Genomic DNA, 17,959 nt, shown 5'->3' on the forward strand with positions numbered 1-17,959 from the left:
GTTTCATAATTTAAACCTGAAATGAATGGAAAATGTCTCAGAATGAATTGTAGAAGGTAAAGATTTAATCTGGTTTTACAACTTAATACCAGTAGCTTTGTCTATTTCCATGAAATCAGTTCCACTAGTAATGTAAGGAAGCTGCAGTGTTTGGAATCGGAGCTATCATTTCTAAAAATGCTGCTGAATTTTCAAGTGTGAATTTTCAAGTGTATATATTTACTGAGTGCATAATATCATAGTTCAACAATAATCAAGAAAATAACATTCTGCTCTTTTGCTTATTAACATAATTATTCATCTAATTTCTGATGCTTCGGCAATGGGCCCCTTACTTATTACGGATACTGTCCTTGGGGGGCATCCAGGATCCTGGCTGAAAAGTCTTCGCTGTACTGACTGGATCTTCTGATGGCTCATTCTTTCCAAACTGAGGGGCAGATGCATGGCCTTTAATCTGAGTTTGAAGTGGTTCTGCTACAAGCCCCTCTTCATACTCTTTCGCCTGCAGGAGTCTCTCCTTTTCATAAATATCTTCAATCTTCTTCTTTATTTCTTCTTTATAATCCACATTCTTAAGAATTTCCTGTGAAAAATGCAATAATGCATTTAAGTGGCTGAAAGAAATAGGTGAATGTCTCACAAGGCAATGATTTAAACAAAATAATTTTTAAGGCAGAAGTCAAAATCCATCCGCTGGAATAATTTCACTGTTTTAATTGAATGAGTCTGAAAGTATATTTTAATTCTAATATTTATATACATATCAAAATGATTTTTCAGTATCAATCTCTCACAATGGATAAAAGCCCTATCAAACAAAATGAAAATTCACGAGATAAGCTACTAACACTGAACATCACTGGGTTTGCAGGCAATCCTTTACATAAATGAAACACAACACAACTTCTTTTTTAAAAGTTTCTTTTTTTGTATGATTGTTTCACATAAATGTGGTTCATGTGTATTCACACCCAATAATTAAAATCAAACAAATTTGCAAAAATTATTAAGAGGAAGTTAAAATTATACTGAGTGGGTTTCATGACCATATAAACTATAAGAAATATAAAATGTGTGCAGCATATCGTCAATATCTTCTCTGCAATTTGATTTCTATGCTAGGTCAATAATCTAGAAAGAACCAAATGGACTTCAGTAGAGTTTAGATATTTCAACATAGAGAACAGATGTAAAAGCTTAGCACAAGGCAGTGATAATGGTCCCACTGGAACAGAGGGGGATTAATTGCTAATGATCTGGTTAATCGACTTCAGCAGGTCTCCTTGGCATCATGCTGAGATGAAGTCAGTAAGGATATGAAGGTATCTAAAGCACCAAAGGGCTTGGCAACATAAGTAGTGTGTATTCTAGAAATTAAGTGATACATTTATCTATATATAAAAAGTGCACTTTCTGGATGCATGCCAATGGGAAATAGCACATAGTATTGTAAAATGTGGCTTCAAATTGATCACAGTGCTGAAGATATTTAATTCTACTGGGCCCACTTAATTATCAGGAAGTCAAAAACAAATACAGTGATTTTTTATGATGCTTTCCACCCCAAATTAGTCCAGACATCCAAGTTTCTCTGTAAGGTAGGGAATGCTCCCTCCATTCAGTCTGAGGCATCACAGACAAGGATGGTATCAAGTATTTGCATAAGGGGGAAGTGCTTTAGCACTGGTATTTTCAAGGGTTTCAACTTGCAAAATTTGTCACAATCTAGTATTAGCAGTACCACACGTACACATTGGGGGGGGGGGGAGAAGGGAACAGGCTGAAGCAACAATCACTTGCTTAGAACCATTTACTTGAGATCATGGGCACTGCAAGATTTGAACCAAAGAACTCTTGGGCTTCAGCTCCCATTCTTGGGGATAACAAAGTCTCAAGGCAGTCCCCTCTACAGACACTCTACATCTGCTTCGATTCAGCAAAATAACTCCATCATGCAACTTCAAGCCAAGACTTCATAATATATGCACTGTTGCAAAGTGCCTGCAATATTACAAACAGATTAATAAAAACTGGTGCATAATGATAAAATTTACTGTAACACTACCAAAAGAATAGTGTAAATATGCTGACTTCACACCAGTTCAGTAATTTTCTGAGATAGAAAAAGGAAAGGGGGTTGTAAACAGAACAAGTATATAACATAATTTCACAAGAACCTAGACAAAGTGAGGGGGAAAATGACTACAGATAATCAAATGACTCTTTGCCAAGTATAAGCTCAAAAGAAAACAAAATTCCCATATCAAAATGAAATTGAGATTGCAGAGTAATGAATCTCCATTATCACAATGTAATAAACCTAACTGTGTATCTAATGCTGGTTGAAAACAATTCAATTGACTTCAATTAACTTACTAATTTTTCTAGAATAGAAAGGTCAGGCCCTTAAGGAATACAGATATTTGCAGTAACATTTGGACTATGGAGAGGAGGAGGGAGGGAGGGAGAGGTGACATTGACCAGATAGCTACAGAGAAGCAGTGCATATCCAAACAAACCCCCAGATGACATTTTATTTCATTTTATCTATGTGGGATTTCCAGTCAAAATCACAAATGCATGATTGCCAGACAGGCACATTGAGGGGCTGGCACTCAGAGAGTTACTGAATCAATACAGAAGGGACTGTATGAGGTCACTTCCTTAATGCTCTGGCAGGAATTTCTAAAAAAAAGAGATGATCTTATGTACTTCCTCCCTGGACTACATTGTTAGGTTAGGACCATTAGGTTATCTTTGTTACTCTTTAGATCAAGGTGTGTATGTATTGTCTGAGTTGCTGCCTGCTTAAGTTGTAATTTGCTATCTGAAGTAGCATTTATATAGTCTGTCACCTCTGTTTCATATAATAAACCAAGCTTTCTTTATTCCTTTGGTGTGCAAAATTCTTGTGGGTATATGGTTAACAGTTATTACATATTCATAACATGCACACGTCATAATCCCAACAAAAGATCCCAAACCTCTCATTGGTGTGTATGATTATATGTGAGTGCTTGGACATGCATGTGGGTTTATGACACACAGTGTAACACAACAGCAGTCCGCCCCACCCAAAAAACCCAGATGAAATCAAGAAAACCAGGGACTGGAAATCCAGGAGTAGATTTTTGTATGCGAGGAGCATGAACTTAGTTCTGGCACTAAAAACAAACTCAGGCTGAACATGTGCTCATATGTGCTCTGTTTCTGAACATTAAGTGTGTCTGCCTCTGGGGATCCATGGGGCTTGAGATCTAAAGCCCCCGGCACCCCACCCCAATGCCCCTTTAGGACTTTTGAGAGCCAGTGTGGTGTAGTGGTTAAGAGCGGTAGACATGTAATCTGGGGAACTGGGTTCGCATCTCCGCTCCTCCACATGCAGCTGCTGGGTGACCTTGGGCCAGTCACACTTCTTTGAAGTCTCTCAGCCCCACTCACCTCACAGAGTGTTTGTTGTGGGGGAGGAGGGGAAAGGAGAATGTTAGCCGCTTTGAGACTTCTGAAGGGGAGTGAAAGGCGGGATATCAAATCCAAACTCTTCTTCTTTCCATGTATTATTGCCAGCAGAATTGCTGGTAGAACCTTTCTGCCCCCCTGGACACAGCTGGGCTTCCAAGGTGGCAGAGAGACATTTACATACAATGGGGTGAGGTGGGCATGGTAGACCTGCATTTTAAAAATGGGAAAATCATACATTCTCATGTAGAACATATAGTTTGGATGATCTATGGACATGCTTATATTAGCCACCATTTTAGAAAAAGCATTTTTTCCTGTGTGAATGTCTCTTCCAAGAAGGCATTTCTCAAATGCAGTTTTAGAATGTCCTTATATTGAAAATAAGAATATACATATTTTCAAAAAATCTGCCGCTTGATCAATCAGGAACAATGTTTTCATCAACCAAGAGGCTTTTAATTGATTAGTCTAATCTGTCAATCAAACTAAATGATATAGTCTATCCCCTAAGCTTGACTGAATTTAAAAGCAAGACAATCAAAAATCTACTCTGTGCTCCTACTGTCATCTAGCAAAACTACTTCTAAATCACATCTCAGGTTGGTGATGGCGAATAGGAATTCTATGAAAATGAACCTCCATGATTGAAGTTAGTTTTCATCATGCCTCTTCTGAAATAAATAATATTCTTATGATCAAATAAGGAAGGTGGGTATGCACTGCAGTAACTAAACATAATGTAATTTCCAATATAATTATTCTCTTCTGGGGGGAGAGAATAATAATTTAAACTTTATGCTTATTACTACTCACTGGAGTACATTTTCCTCCCTTGACAAGGAGGCTGTCAAAACAGATAATTATGGAAATGCTAGAAATAGTTTGAAAGAAGACAGGAGCTGTCACAAAAAGTTTCTTCTTTTTAACATTTCACCTTGTATCCAACTGTGCAATTCAGAAGCCATTTAGTTTTTATTACTGCATGGCAAACACACGGTGCATTAGAAATGAAAAGCAGTTATTTACCGTATTTTCTATTCCAAGCCACTTTCAGACTTCCCACAGTAGCTAAAGGAACTTACAAATGAATTCAATTTCACATTATAATGCAACTTAGAGTTTTCTTTAAAAAAAAAACCAACAACAAAAACAGCCCACTATCTCCAGCCTTAAAGAAGCAGAACAGCTTTTTTAAAACTTAAGTTTAACTCACCAGATGGCATTCAGGTTATTCCAATGAAAACATCAGAGTACATTAGAAGAGCCTTGCTGGATCAGCCGAAAGATCTATCTGCTCCAGCATTTTGTTCTCACAGTAGCCAGCCAGAGGAATATGGAAATTCTGCTCCCAAGCAGAATTCTCCTGCTCAAGGTCCTCAGCAACTGGAGGCAATATAGCCATCATAGTATACTTCATGAAATTGTCTCATCCCATTTAAAAGCCATCCAAATTGGTAGCCATCACTATATTTTATGCTAGCAAATTGCATAGTTTAACTATGTACTGTGTAAAGAAGTACTTTATTTTGTTTGTTCTATTATCTCCCAATATACAACTTCACTGGATGATCCCAGGTTCTAGCATTTCTGTAAGGGGAGATGGAGAACAAGGGCTCAGCTAAATGCTACACATGAACTCTTGCAACAAAAACACTCGCAAGCAAACCACTGGAGGAAGATTTGAAGCAGATGGGGTGCTTAACTCTTAGCTTGCCCACTACTTCTATACTCCAAATCAGCAGCCAGGTTGGGTTGCTTGCTGGGACAAGGTGGTTTGAGCATATAATACCAATCCTAACCAGACAACACCGGCTGCTGATTAGTTTCTGGGCCCAATTCAAAGTGCTGGTTCTGACCAATAAAGCCTTAAATGACTCATACCATAAAGACCACCTCTCCCCATGTGAACCGACCTGGATTCTGCAATCATCACCTGAGGCCCTTCTCATGTGCCTCCTCCACAAGGCCCAGAGGGTTGCAACACGAGAAAAGACCTTTTCTGCAGTGGCTCCCCATTTGGGGAATGCTCTCCCCAAGGAGGCTTGTCTGGCACCTTTGTTACAAATCTTCAGATGCCAGGTAAAAACGTTCCTCTTCTCCCAGGCCTTTGGCTAATTAAACAATCTATGGCCTTTTAAATTGTGTGTGGCTGGGGTGGGTTGTATTATTTTTGTTTGTTACTATGTTAAGTATTGTGCTTTTATACTGTAAACCATCCTGTGATCCTTGGAAGAAGGGTGGTACAAAAATGTAATAAATAAAAATAACTTTCAGGTAGGCTTACAGACTTACTCATTGGTGGAAACAGTAATAATATAATGATATAGTTTGGAGATGAGGAACCAAATAACTGCTTGGAATCACACAAAAAATGCTTTATGAAAGGCAAATGTATGAGTGGGGCAAATACTAGGAATAAAATCTGGACATTCTAGAATCTAGAAATTATGTCTAAAAATTTCCTTTGCTTGAAAGTTCTATCAATACTGCTGCAGTCAGTAGCTAACTTTAAGCAGAGAGGTACATGGTCTGTACACTGATTCAGAACAATTCTTGACTAAAGCCACTTTCAATTATGAACACCACACTGGAGCTACAAACTCTTTGAACAATCCTCCCACATGGATTCCTTGCAGCCATTTTTATAGATTCCCTCTCTTCCTAAGGTTTGTCACACTGGCCAGGAGAGCTCCATTTCAGACAACAACTACTACTTCTTCTATTTTTATTAAAGCTTTCAACAATATAATAACTATAAAAATACAAACAAAACAGGTGAAGTATAGAGCCCTCACAGGCAAGGAGAGCTCCAAGGCAGAGACAGAAAGGTGAGAGAGAACAGACAGGACCTAGAGGCCTAAAAGGCAGCATTTCATACACCCCAAACAGCACATAGTGCATTGTTGTGCATTGGTATGATGTGAGAATGATACCATGGTGCAACACAAGTGAGACTTCAGAATAGAAGTCCAGGGAAACCCAAGATCCATTTCACATGTATCACTGGCAAGCCATGTGTCCCCCATCTTGTATTTGTGCACAAAGAACTGCTTTCTGACTGAAGTCATTAGGCAAATAAAATAATCAGTAGTTTCACCTAGATGCAATGTAGTCTCTCTTACCTCAAATGTGGGTGGATCTTTTCTTTTTTTCCTAATCCAAGCTGCAAAAAAATATCAAAACAGAGGTCAAACATTTTTTTAAAAAAACTGCTCATAATTGTATCAATAGTACAGATTATGTATCTGAAGGCCACTTAAATTAAGGACTTGAATGCCAGAAGGCAAATGGACTACGGAAGGACATGGAGATTGGTGCTAGATGGCTCTTGCAGTCAGAGCAGCAGAAAATAGCTGTCATCAAGAATGCTAGAAAATTAGGCATGGCACCCACAGAACAGGACGTCCCCATTCCACAAGCACTTGAGTTTCCACTTTCTAAACCTTCACCTGACACCACTAAACACATGAAATGCACTTCCACACACAGAAGGTTTAGGAACTGGTTCTGCAAGAACTGAAACTGAAGTTTTCAGAATGCCAAATGATTTGCCACCAGAAAGCAGCAATGCATGAAAGCTCAATCCACTGAGTCATCCCTAACAATTTCTCACATTTGTCTCCCAGGCCAGCTTGTGCTTTTCTCCAATAATTCCTAAAGCAAGATTCTTGACACCTAGCCTGGCATAATGGTTAGAATATAACACTACGACTGAGGTGACCCAAGTTCAAATCCAAACTCAACCACAAAACTCACTGGTTGATCTTAAGCCAATCACTATCCTTCAGCCTAACCTACCTTACAGGGTTGCTTGTGAGGAAAACATAGAAAAGAAGAACTCTGTACACCCCCATTAGCTCCTTGGAGGAAGGGTACACGTAATAACAAAACATTTCCCCCCTAATTTCTGACTTAAAACTGCAGGAACTTTAACTCTGGCCTTCTTTAAGTCCATTCAGCTCCTGGAAAAGCTCTCTCATAACAAACCAGCTGTCATGTGTAGATCATCCTGCCAACAGTAAGGGGAGGGGACAGGTAACTGCTAATCAGGTGAACATGTGAGGTAAGATTTTTGTCTGTTTAGACTGTCTCTTGCATTCCTAGAAAATGTCATAAGGGAAACACTGGAAGAGCGGGGGTGGCATTACATGTGCCTGTTGTATTGCCAATGAGTAAAAAGTCAGTAAGCACATATATATTGTATTGTATCCAAGGAAGTTATCTCATTAGCTCAAGGACTTTCACCTGCGCTACAGGATTTCTCCTCCCTGTCCTCATGTGCCCTCCCCCAGTCTTCTCTGGAAGGCTGGGGAAAACCCTAGTACAGATTTGGGGAGGAGGCATGGGGGAAAAGGAAAGGAAAAGGAAGAGGAAGCCTCATTGCGTGGGTGGAAGTCCTTGTACTAACAGGATGACTTTGTTGAATACAGCCAAGTAGGTTGTACCCAACTAAGTTTTACTCAGAATAGATCCACTGAAATTAATGGCCCCAAGTTAGTCATGTCCATGAATTTCAATGGGTTTATTCTCAGTATGATTAGCATTGGATATAACCCACTGAGGCTCCTCTGACTGACAGCAGGAGTAAGGTAAAAAGTAATACAAATTCTGCTTCCAAGCACTGGCGGAGGAAGAGGAGTGCGGGGGGAGCGCACTGCCCCCGGCAGCGCGATCCCGGTGGGGTGCCATCGCAGCTGCCTGCACTGGGCGCCCCGCCTCCACAGGGGGCGTGCCACACCCCCAGGAAGTGTGCCATGCCCCTGTGGGCGGCATACCACGCCCCCGGGATGCGCACCAGCCCAGCCCCGCCCTGTCTGCTCTCTGCCCCCCAGTGCTGGAGCATGAAGCTCTGCCACTGCTTCCAAGATGAGGCCCAAACTCTAATTGTGGCAAAGAAATGAGGTGGACAAATCTCCTTATTGCTGATAACCGAAGGGGGGGGGGGAATGACAAGTTGTTTCTACCATACATAACCTGTCTTCCCTACTCAAGGCAGAAGAGTAAATCTGCTAGAAAGCGGTGGACCTTATCCCTATCTTTTAAAGATTATTTTGGAAAGTCTGATTCTATCCTCAGAAGAATGGAAAGGGAGTCCTTTGCCTTCTCAGAATTTGGTATACCACTGATGTAGCTGTCTTTGCTTTGCTGATCATAGTTATTACTAACGTTATAGCGACAGCAATAACTGTAATTAGTTTATGCACAGCCAAACAATGCTGATGATGCTTCTAGACCAATGTTCCTTCTCAAACACTTTCCTCCCATTGTTGCTGTCCTCCTCTAACTCCTTCTCAGTTTATTTATGTATTTCAGAAATGTAGTGACCAGAATTGGATGTAAAAGAAAATATAATTAATTAAATAAGAACCTGCTTACAGTCAAGCTGTAATTTTATTCCAACATTTATATCTATCCTTTCAATACCTTACTTTCAAAATTAAAACATATATCAATAAATTAAAACACAGTATTAAAACTACCACCAGCAACAACAAAATAAAACAGCACTAAGGAACAGTATAATAAAATCATTATCTGCACAAAGCAAAAAACAGGATCTGTGCCAGTTCAGCATAATTCCTAACCCTAGTTTATTAAGAGTTAGGCCCATATACCTCTCCCTAACCTCAACTATCATGGTGTCTTCAAATGTGTTTGCAGTTGTTTCAGTACTGTCAACTGTGCTTTAAAATCACATTACATACCAGAACATGAAACCATCTTGGTTAATGAGCCAAAATCAAAACACAAAATAGATATTGCAGCTTAAAAAACCCTCTCTCTTGTTCTTACCAATTATCTTTCTATTAGTAAAGTGGCAATGAGGTTGAGCATTATCATCATAAAATGAGAATGAAAAAGAAGCAGTAATACTAATCACAAAACCAAAGGGTTAAAGGGAGTGCATTTTTTTATTGTTGATTTCGCTAATATTCTCACCTACATACTAAGCTTTGAGTCAGAACAAAATGTAGTTAATGTGATTTTACTCTTATTTTCATTTTGGGAATGGCTCCTTACGACAGGCATTTCCAATATTATTTATTTTACACAACGTATAGTCTCAACAGAGTTGAACAGAGGATGTTTACAAGAAGCTTAAATCCAGCCAATAACAATGTTTTCCTTAATATTGTCCAAAAATACAGCTTCTTCAAATCCATAAATTCTTTATCTCATCTTTATTATTGCTTAGCATCCATTCCCCCATACTTTTCCTTTACTTTCACCAAACCTCTTCTAAATGTGCAGGACAGTAAAACCTCCATTGCAGTTTAGAAAAATCATTGTTGAAGTGAAAGCAGACAAAATCTTTGCAATTATTAGAATTGTTCTTTGCCCTTTCAGCTTGAAAATGCATCCAGTGCAATCAACTTCTAGAAAAACATTTACATAAACCAGAATGCTTTCATTCAGTCTCAGCCAAAATAGCTTCTATTTGGAACAGTATAAAAGGCAAAGAAAACACACACAGAGAGAGAGACACACAGATGAAGTCCAATTCTACAAAGTTCTCATCAAACCTTTTGTAAATCCACTGACTGCAATTCCAATTTTCTAATTACTTAGTTGTAATTAATTATATAAATACGGTATGGTACTATCCACAGTCTGTGCTTATGATAACGCTACATTTGTCTGAAAGGAATTTAGCAAGATAAACTGGACATTTCATACCTTGAGACCTTGGCATTCTTTCATCAGCACTCATTTGCATTCTCATTAGTATGCATGAGATTTTCATTGAACTTTAAGGCTTCTACTGGCATATAACGCATTGTAATGAGCGTAAAAGTGAGCATGCAAATTAAAACTCCCATTAATCACTAAATGGTACCCATTAAAAAGAGAGAGAGAGAGAGAGAAGGACTAGAATAGACAGGCTGTAAAATGCAGCATGAGGCACACAAACTCCTAAATCTTGACACAGAAAATGACAGATACCTTTTCATGAGGACCAGTGACATGTATGAAGAAGGTAAGTTACTAGATACAGTAAGTGACAATTTAGAATAAAAATGATAAAAAGGTTATTGACAGCCTGCATCCACAAGATAATGCCTTTGGCAAAAGGCACATTGCTTCTTTTCTTGAAAGGGAGCCCTGACAGAGCAAGGAAAGGTGTTACTTACACATGTTATCCATGCTAATCGGGGACTCATTCATGTATTTCCTCAAACCATGGTTGTCATATTGTTGGTTTGGACATGGGACACTCATGTTCAAACGCTTGGTCTGCCATGAAGCTTATGTTTTGTGTTCATGGAGAAAATCATACACACTTAGCCTAATTGTACCTCTCAGGGTTGTTGGGAGTATTGGGGGGGGATGTGTGCTGTACACATCCCAGATTCTTAGAACAGAGGGAGAAACCCCCACAAAAAAACTGTCCACTTAAACAAATGACATGCTGACTTCAACTCCTGGACATCCCAAAAGTCTTAAAACCCTGTCTTCAGAACAAGCTTCAATCCTTGAGGAATTCCACAGTCGAAGGACATCCACCAAGAATATTCTTCTGTGTACCAGTGGCATAGATATATTATTGTCAAAATGCATTCCTGGTTCCTATGAGCAATCACAATGAAAATGAAGGAAAGGGAAATTGGATCAAATGATACTGTGTTTCAAGGTTTGCTGGTCAAAGCAAGCCTGAAGAAAACAGACTATAGAAAACTGGGGGAGAGGGGTGTACTGGAAGCTCATTCTGATAAAGAAGTGAGCCATACATTTACAGTGGTACCTCAGGTTAAGAACTTAATTCGTTCCGGAGGTCCGTTCTTAACCTGAAACTGTTCTTTTTTTAAAAAAATGGTATTTATTAAAGTTTTAAATTTTACACATAAACAAAGCAACAATACAAACACAAACAAAAACAAGTATAATTTTAATCTCTTTTTTTTCTTGTGACTTACTTTCCCGACCTCCTCATACCTCCCCTTTCTGTATTCCAATTTCTATTTATCAAATCAGCAAATCCTTTCCCTTATTCTCGATTTAATTTTTAGCCTTTCTTTTCTTTTTATTTAATCATTTCCGCTGAAAACCACTTAACTTCTAAACCCATGTCATTTTAACATTCGTTAATTTTACAGTGTTTCCTAAGATAGTCCTTGAATTTCTTCCAATCTTCCTCCACCGTCTCCTTCCCCTGGTCCCGGATTCTGCCAGTCATCTCTGCCAGTCCCATGTAGTCTATCATCTTCATCTGTCATTCTTCCAAGGTGGGTAGATCTTGTGTCTTCCAATGCTTTGCAATAAGTATTCTTGCTGCTGTTGTAGCATACATTAAAAATGTTCTATCCTTCTTTAGCACCACTTGGCTGACCATACCCAGGAGAAAGGCCTCTAGTTTCTTCAGGAAGGTATATTTAAATACCTTTTTCATTTCATTATATATCATCTCCCAGAAAGCCTTAATCCTTGGGCACGTCCACCAAAGGTGAAAGAATGTACCTTCATTTTCTTTACATTTCCAACATTTATTGTCTGATAAGTGGTAGATCTTTGCAAGCTTGATTGGGGTCATGTACCACCTATAAATCATTTTCATAATATTCTCTCTCAAGGCATTACATGCCGTAAATTTCATACCGGTGGTCCACAACTTTTCCCAGTCAGCAAACATAATGTTATGTTCCGGAGGTCCGTTCTTAACCTGAAACTGTTCTTAACCTGAAGCACCACTTTAGCTAATGGGGCCTCCTGCTGCTGCTGCTGCGCCGCCGGAGCACGATTTCTGTTCTTATCCTGAAGCAAAGTTCTTAACCCGAGGTACTATTTCTGGGTTAGCGGCATCTGTAACCTGAAGCGTCTGTAACCCAAGGTACCACTGTAGTTATAATCCCAAGGGCACCCCACCCATCACCTCCTTCCAAATCTGTGCAATCTTGTTCATATTTTACAGAACTGGAAAAATATGAAATCCCACAGGGGAGGCCTTAATGATGAGCAACAATTTTCACTTTCTAGTAATGTTATAAGCACTGAGATAATGTAGGGGAAATGCTCTGAACATTTAAAAAAAAGTTATATCAATCCCAGTACAGTATTATTAAAACCTACTTCTTTCTCCTATTACAGAAACAGCCCCAGATAAAAAAGAGGGAGAATATGATTCTCATTTCCTCCCACCATTTCCAAACAGAAGATTTCAGCAGTTAACATGTTAACTGGAAAAATCCAGTTAATGTTGTTCTTTGCATTTAAGCACCTACATTTTTCTCTGCTCTGTCATAAACAAGAATACACTGCACACCTCCTCTGCCCAAATAATGGATGGGGAAACAAAGCAGTCTGAACATTTTCTTCCCATCCCCTGAAAGGAACTGTGCTTAAAGAGAGAAAGAGACCATTGCCTATTCATAAGACTTTTTATTTCCCTTCTCTTCACAAATCCTTCCAATTCAATGCCACTATAATCACAAAGGGAAAAAAATGTTATGGTAATTATAAGCATGAGCAAGTGTTGTGTTAAAAATGCAAATGCTGCTAATAAAAGTATGCCTTGCCACACATGGTTTATTTTCTGTGCTGGAAAGCCAAATAAACTGCCCAGATTTGCAAATGTATCCTACGCTTCAGAAAGCCATAGGAAAAAGGCATTTTGCATTGTGTCTTCTTTTCTTATCCATGGCCACTTAAAACAAGGCCATTTTCTCAATCTCTAATTATAGAGTTGTGCATTGTTTTTATCCTAAAAGGTAAAGGTAAAGGGACCCCTGACCATTAGGTCCAGTCGTGGCCGACTCTGGGGTTGCGGTGCTCATCTCGCTTTATTGGCTGAGGGAGCCGGCGTACAGCTTCTGGGTCATGTGGCCAGCATGACTAAGCCGCTTCTGGTGAACCAGAGCAGTGCACGGAAACGCCGTTTACCTTCCCGCTGGAGCAGTACCTATTTATCTATTTGCACTTTGACATGCTTTCAAACTGCTAGGTTGGCAGGAGCAAGGACCGAGCAACGGGAGCTCACCCCGTCGCGGGGATTCGAACCGCCGACCTTCTGATTGGCAAGTCCTAGGCTCTGTGGTTTAACCCACAGCGCCACTTGATGTTAAATCATATGATGCATTTTAAGCATATGTACTTTTTACTTTCCCTGCTTAAGAGCCATACTTTCAGAATTCAAAGAGAGGAAAATTAGGTGGCATCCCACCTGCATAATGTACAGTACTTCCACTTCCACAAGCAGAATGTTTGTTTGCTTCTCCTCCTCTCTGCAGCTCTTCATGTGCTCCCAAAATCTGCTCTGGAGGCTTGGGGGAGCCTCTGGGACAGATGAGTGGCAGCGGGGAAGGGAGGAAGAGAAATTCCATTGCATCTGCTGGTGCAACACTGGATCTCGCCCATTGTGTTTGAGGTTAGACAGAAAATTCAGAGATGGTACGTCAAGATAGACCAGTCTGCTGCAATAGCCTTTTCAGTGGTTCCTCCACCTGCCACAAAGGACTAAGGGAGAAGTAATAACTGGACAAGCCAGAATCATGGGTGTCAAGTGGAAACAAAATTTGACCATCTTAAGAAATCTTAAGGCAAGGGCTAGGCTTAGATGCTCTGTTGTGTCCTTTCAATTCAGCCTGGGAGAATTACAAGTCACTTTATCATACATTACTTTAACTGTCTCAAAAATGTATTACCTTCCCATTCTGTGGGTATGTCCCCCGCTTCATATTGGTGTTCTTTTATACCAGAAGTTTCTACAAATCTTCTCTCTTTAATAAGCTGACCTATTTCAAAGAGAAAAAAGGCTGATTAAGAACATTACATAAAACATTCACATGCACGGGTAAACATTTGATATTCTTCAATGCTATTACTTATGTAGATATTTTGACTGAGAAAATCATATACTCTTTTTTTCTCATCACTAGGTGTTGTTTAAATCTGGGACTGTCTGCCTTCCCATCTCTTGCTTCATGTTTTAACCCATCTGCAGTACACACACACACACACACACACACACACACACACACACACCATTTTCTCTCAAGCTAACTGCAATAATGGAAGTAAAGTAAACTAAGCTGGGAGAAAGTTGTGTGTAAGAGAGAAGCAACAGCAAGATTAGGAGTGGGTATAGGTAGGGTTCAGCACCTTTGCCGCAACTAAATAATATCCTGCACTGTTGCTGAGTGTGTAAACCTGGATCTGCCCAATCAAAGAGATGAAGACGCTTCTACTTTGCATCAGATGAAATGGAGCTACACTTTAGACTTCAGAAATAGATTGACTAAAAACAGTACAGGAAGATTTCAACTCAGAGCAGCGTTTAAAAAGCCCTTTAGATTTCAATTCCATGCAAGTTTATATTTGCTATTGTACTGAATGGGACTTAACCAGGTAAGTGTGCATAGGATTGCAGCCTTAGAGTAACCCATTAACATCTCACTTCTTTTTACACTTAAAAGAAAAGGGAAACAAGGGTGTTATTTCTCTACTTTATACAGTACTTGATAATTTCTTCCACTCTACATATTTTCAGTAATTGTAAATGAACTGCACTATTAAAATAATTAAAGCACTGTATCATTCTAGTATTGATTTAAAGAGAAACAATTGTACAGCCTTTTAGGAGGAAGTCACATATATTAAATGTTTTGGAAGTAAATTAGAAGAGATTGATAGACTTTGGAAGAGCATGAGACGCTTGATCTCAGGGTCATGGGTTTGAGCCCCACATTGGGCAAAAGACTCCTGCATTGCAGGGGGTTGGACTAGATTACTAAATTCTATTATTCTATGAATCTCACCCCACTTCTATAGCCCTACCTCTAAGAGCTACAATTTTAACAAAACATATGAAAGGATGTGTGATCTGTTTGGTTCATTGTCAACGTATGGCACCACTGCTAGACTGTATCTTGCCTTAAGGAACATTTTGGGTAGAAGCAGCCAAATTCTGCTTCCCACTGAGTGTTTTATTTATCTGGTCAACAGTGTAAAGCACTAAGTAATTCTATTTTATGAAGTTATATATTATTTATAAATGTCTAAGAGAAAGTTGCTTTGTAAAGAGTGTCATGCTGTTTGAACATTATCTGCCTTACAAATGAACTAAGGAAAATGCAACTGTATTAACTCCTCCTAAAGTTATGACAATTTTTTTTATTTTTTATTTACTGAATTTATATACCGCTCTATACCCGGAGGTCTCAGGGCGGTTTACAGAAAAGATCAACATAAAAACCACAATACATAAAATCAAAATAAAAACAACAACCCAATAACACACACCCCTCCAAAAAAGAGCTACATTTTAAAAGAGCATAGGATGTCAATCGAAAGCCTGGTTAAAAAGCAACGTTTTTGCCTGGCACCTAAAGGCGTATAATGAAGGCGCCAGGTGAACTTCCCTGGGGAGAGCATTCCACAGACAGAGAGCCCCTGCAGAGATGGCCTGTTCTCATGTTGCCACCTTCCAAACCTCTTAAGGAGGAGGCACACAATGAAGGGCGTCAGTAAATGATCTCAGGGTCTGGAGGTTCATATGGGAAGAGGCAGTCCTTGAGGCATTGTGGTCCTGAGCTGTTTAAGGCTTTATAGGTCAAAACCAGCACTTTGAATTGGTAGCCAGAGCAGTTGGACCAAGATTGGTATAATATGTTCAAACTATCTTGCTCTGGTGAGCAACCTGACCATTGAATTCTGCACTAGCTGGTTTCCAAATCGTCTTCAGAAGCAGCCCTACATATAACACATTGCAGTAATCTAACCTTGATGTTACCAGAACATAGACAACAGTATTTAGGCTATCCTTGTCCAGTTAGGGGAGTAACTGGGCCACCAGCCGAAGCTGATGGAAGGCACTCTGGGCCACTGAGGCCTCCTGAGCCTCGAGTGACAGCAAAGGATCCAGGAGTACCCCCCGGCTATGAACCTGCTCCTTCAAAGGAAGTGTAACCCCATCTAGATCAGGTGACCTCCCACCCATCTGGTCTAGGGAACCACCTACTAACAGTGCCTCAGTCTTATCTGGATTGAGCTTTAGTTTGTTGGCTCTCATCCAGTCCATTACTGAGGCAAGGCAAATGTTTCCACATGCACAATGACTTAGTTGAACTGTCTTTTTAGATTATGAGCCTGAGGGGAAGAAGAAAGTCTTAGTAGTGACTTTTGTAAGCTGCTCTGAGAGCCCTTTGAGCTCAAATGCTGTATGTAAATAGACTTCCTAATTTCAGAGGATGGGGCGGCTATGAGAGCTGCATGTTTCCCAGCACTTGCTCCAGATACAACTTGCCACTGACTGGAACGGGGGAAAGGAAGATTATTTCCTTTCAAATAGCAGCAGCAACAAGAAGAAAGGGACTGGATCCCATAAATATACTAGCTGCCCCTGCTGGGAAGTTCAGGGGAGGACCATATCTCTGGAGTATATCACACTCATAATGCAAGTATAAAGATTACTCAAGCAGCTTGTGGAGACTGAGTGTATCTCCTCATATTGCCAGAGGTCACCAGTGTGTCCTGTACAGGTACCTGAGCAACAGCTCTTTTCCTATCTTGGATGCTTCCCATCACATAGACACGCTTTTTATTCAGCCATTACAAACCCTGCGGTACCTTAGGTACTAACCAATTCCTTATGACATAAACTTTCCTACACTGGATGAAGCTGACTTTAAGCCACAAATGCTTATGCCATAATAGGTGTGTTGGTCTTTACAGTATCATAAGACTCCTTGGGGTTTTTGTTTTTGATTGTGTAGCACCACACTAACATGACTATTCTGAAATTGTTGTCACGTGAACCACTGTTGTCACAAGGCCAGTAAATTATTTTCATTTCCAAAATAAACACGTGAGACATGCTACAGAAGACTAAGAAATGCAATTAAAACTCAAACAAAATAGACACATAGGAAAGGTGCTACTATATACCAATTAACAAGATACATAATTAACTCTAATCATTCAAACAGCTGAAAATACATGCTCTTCAACTCATTTCTTATTGAAATATTTATCTCCAAAATCAAACAGAGCTGAATATTATCCTTAGATTAAACTCCTGCAGTTAAACTAAGTCTGGCAGCAGGATTTTTTTTCCTTTTTTTTAAAATGATATTTATTAAGATTAAACAAAGTCATTAATACAAAAATACATAAAAAAGAAAAAAGAAAAAACTCTCAAACAAAAATACAAAATACAGAAAACGAGAAAAATACAAAATACAGAAAAAGAAAAGAAAAAAGAAAAAAGGTAAAAACAAATCCTTTTTTTTTTAAACTTTGGACTCATTAACTTGTTTCTTTGACCTCCTCACACCTCCCCTTTTTGTATTCCCATTAATATAATCAAGTCAGCAAATCCTTACCCTCTTTCATTATCTTAACTCTATATCTTAACATATTATAGCCCTATATTTTCATCTATTGTCAATTCATTTTTACGTTCTTTTTCACTTTGTTGCTAATGCCACTTATTTTCAGTCCAACATCATTTTAACATTCATTAATTTTGCAGTGTTTCTGCAGATAGTCTTTAAATTTCTTC

The 17,959-nt window shown here is 39.3% G+C and overlaps 1 protein-coding gene across 1 annotated transcript in view; it reads right to left on the reverse strand.

The window, feature by feature from the left end:
- Positions 1 to 43: 43 nt before the first annotated feature.
- The window catches only part of NDUFAF2 (NADH:ubiquinone oxidoreductase complex assembly factor 2), a 46,265-nt gene continuing 28,349 nt past the window's right edge, over positions 44 to 17,959 (reverse strand). Inside the window, exons 2-4 of the mRNA XM_081880813.1 lie at positions 14,103 to 14,192; positions 6,588 to 6,628; positions 44 to 586 (exon numbers count right to left, since the gene is read on the reverse strand). Coding sequence (XP_081736939.1) covers positions 332 to 586; positions 6,588 to 6,628; positions 14,103 to 14,192 — 386 coding nt within the window. The 3' untranslated portion in view covers positions 44 to 331. The remainder of the gene's footprint in view (positions 587 to 6,587; positions 6,629 to 14,102; positions 14,193 to 17,959) is intronic.

The sequence above is a fragment of the Podarcis erhardii genome (genome assembly GCF_964252035.2).
Source record: "Podarcis erhardii genome assembly, chromosome: 11".
Classification (NCBI taxonomy): domain Eukaryota; kingdom Metazoa; phylum Chordata; class Lepidosauria; order Squamata; family Lacertidae; genus Podarcis; species Podarcis erhardii.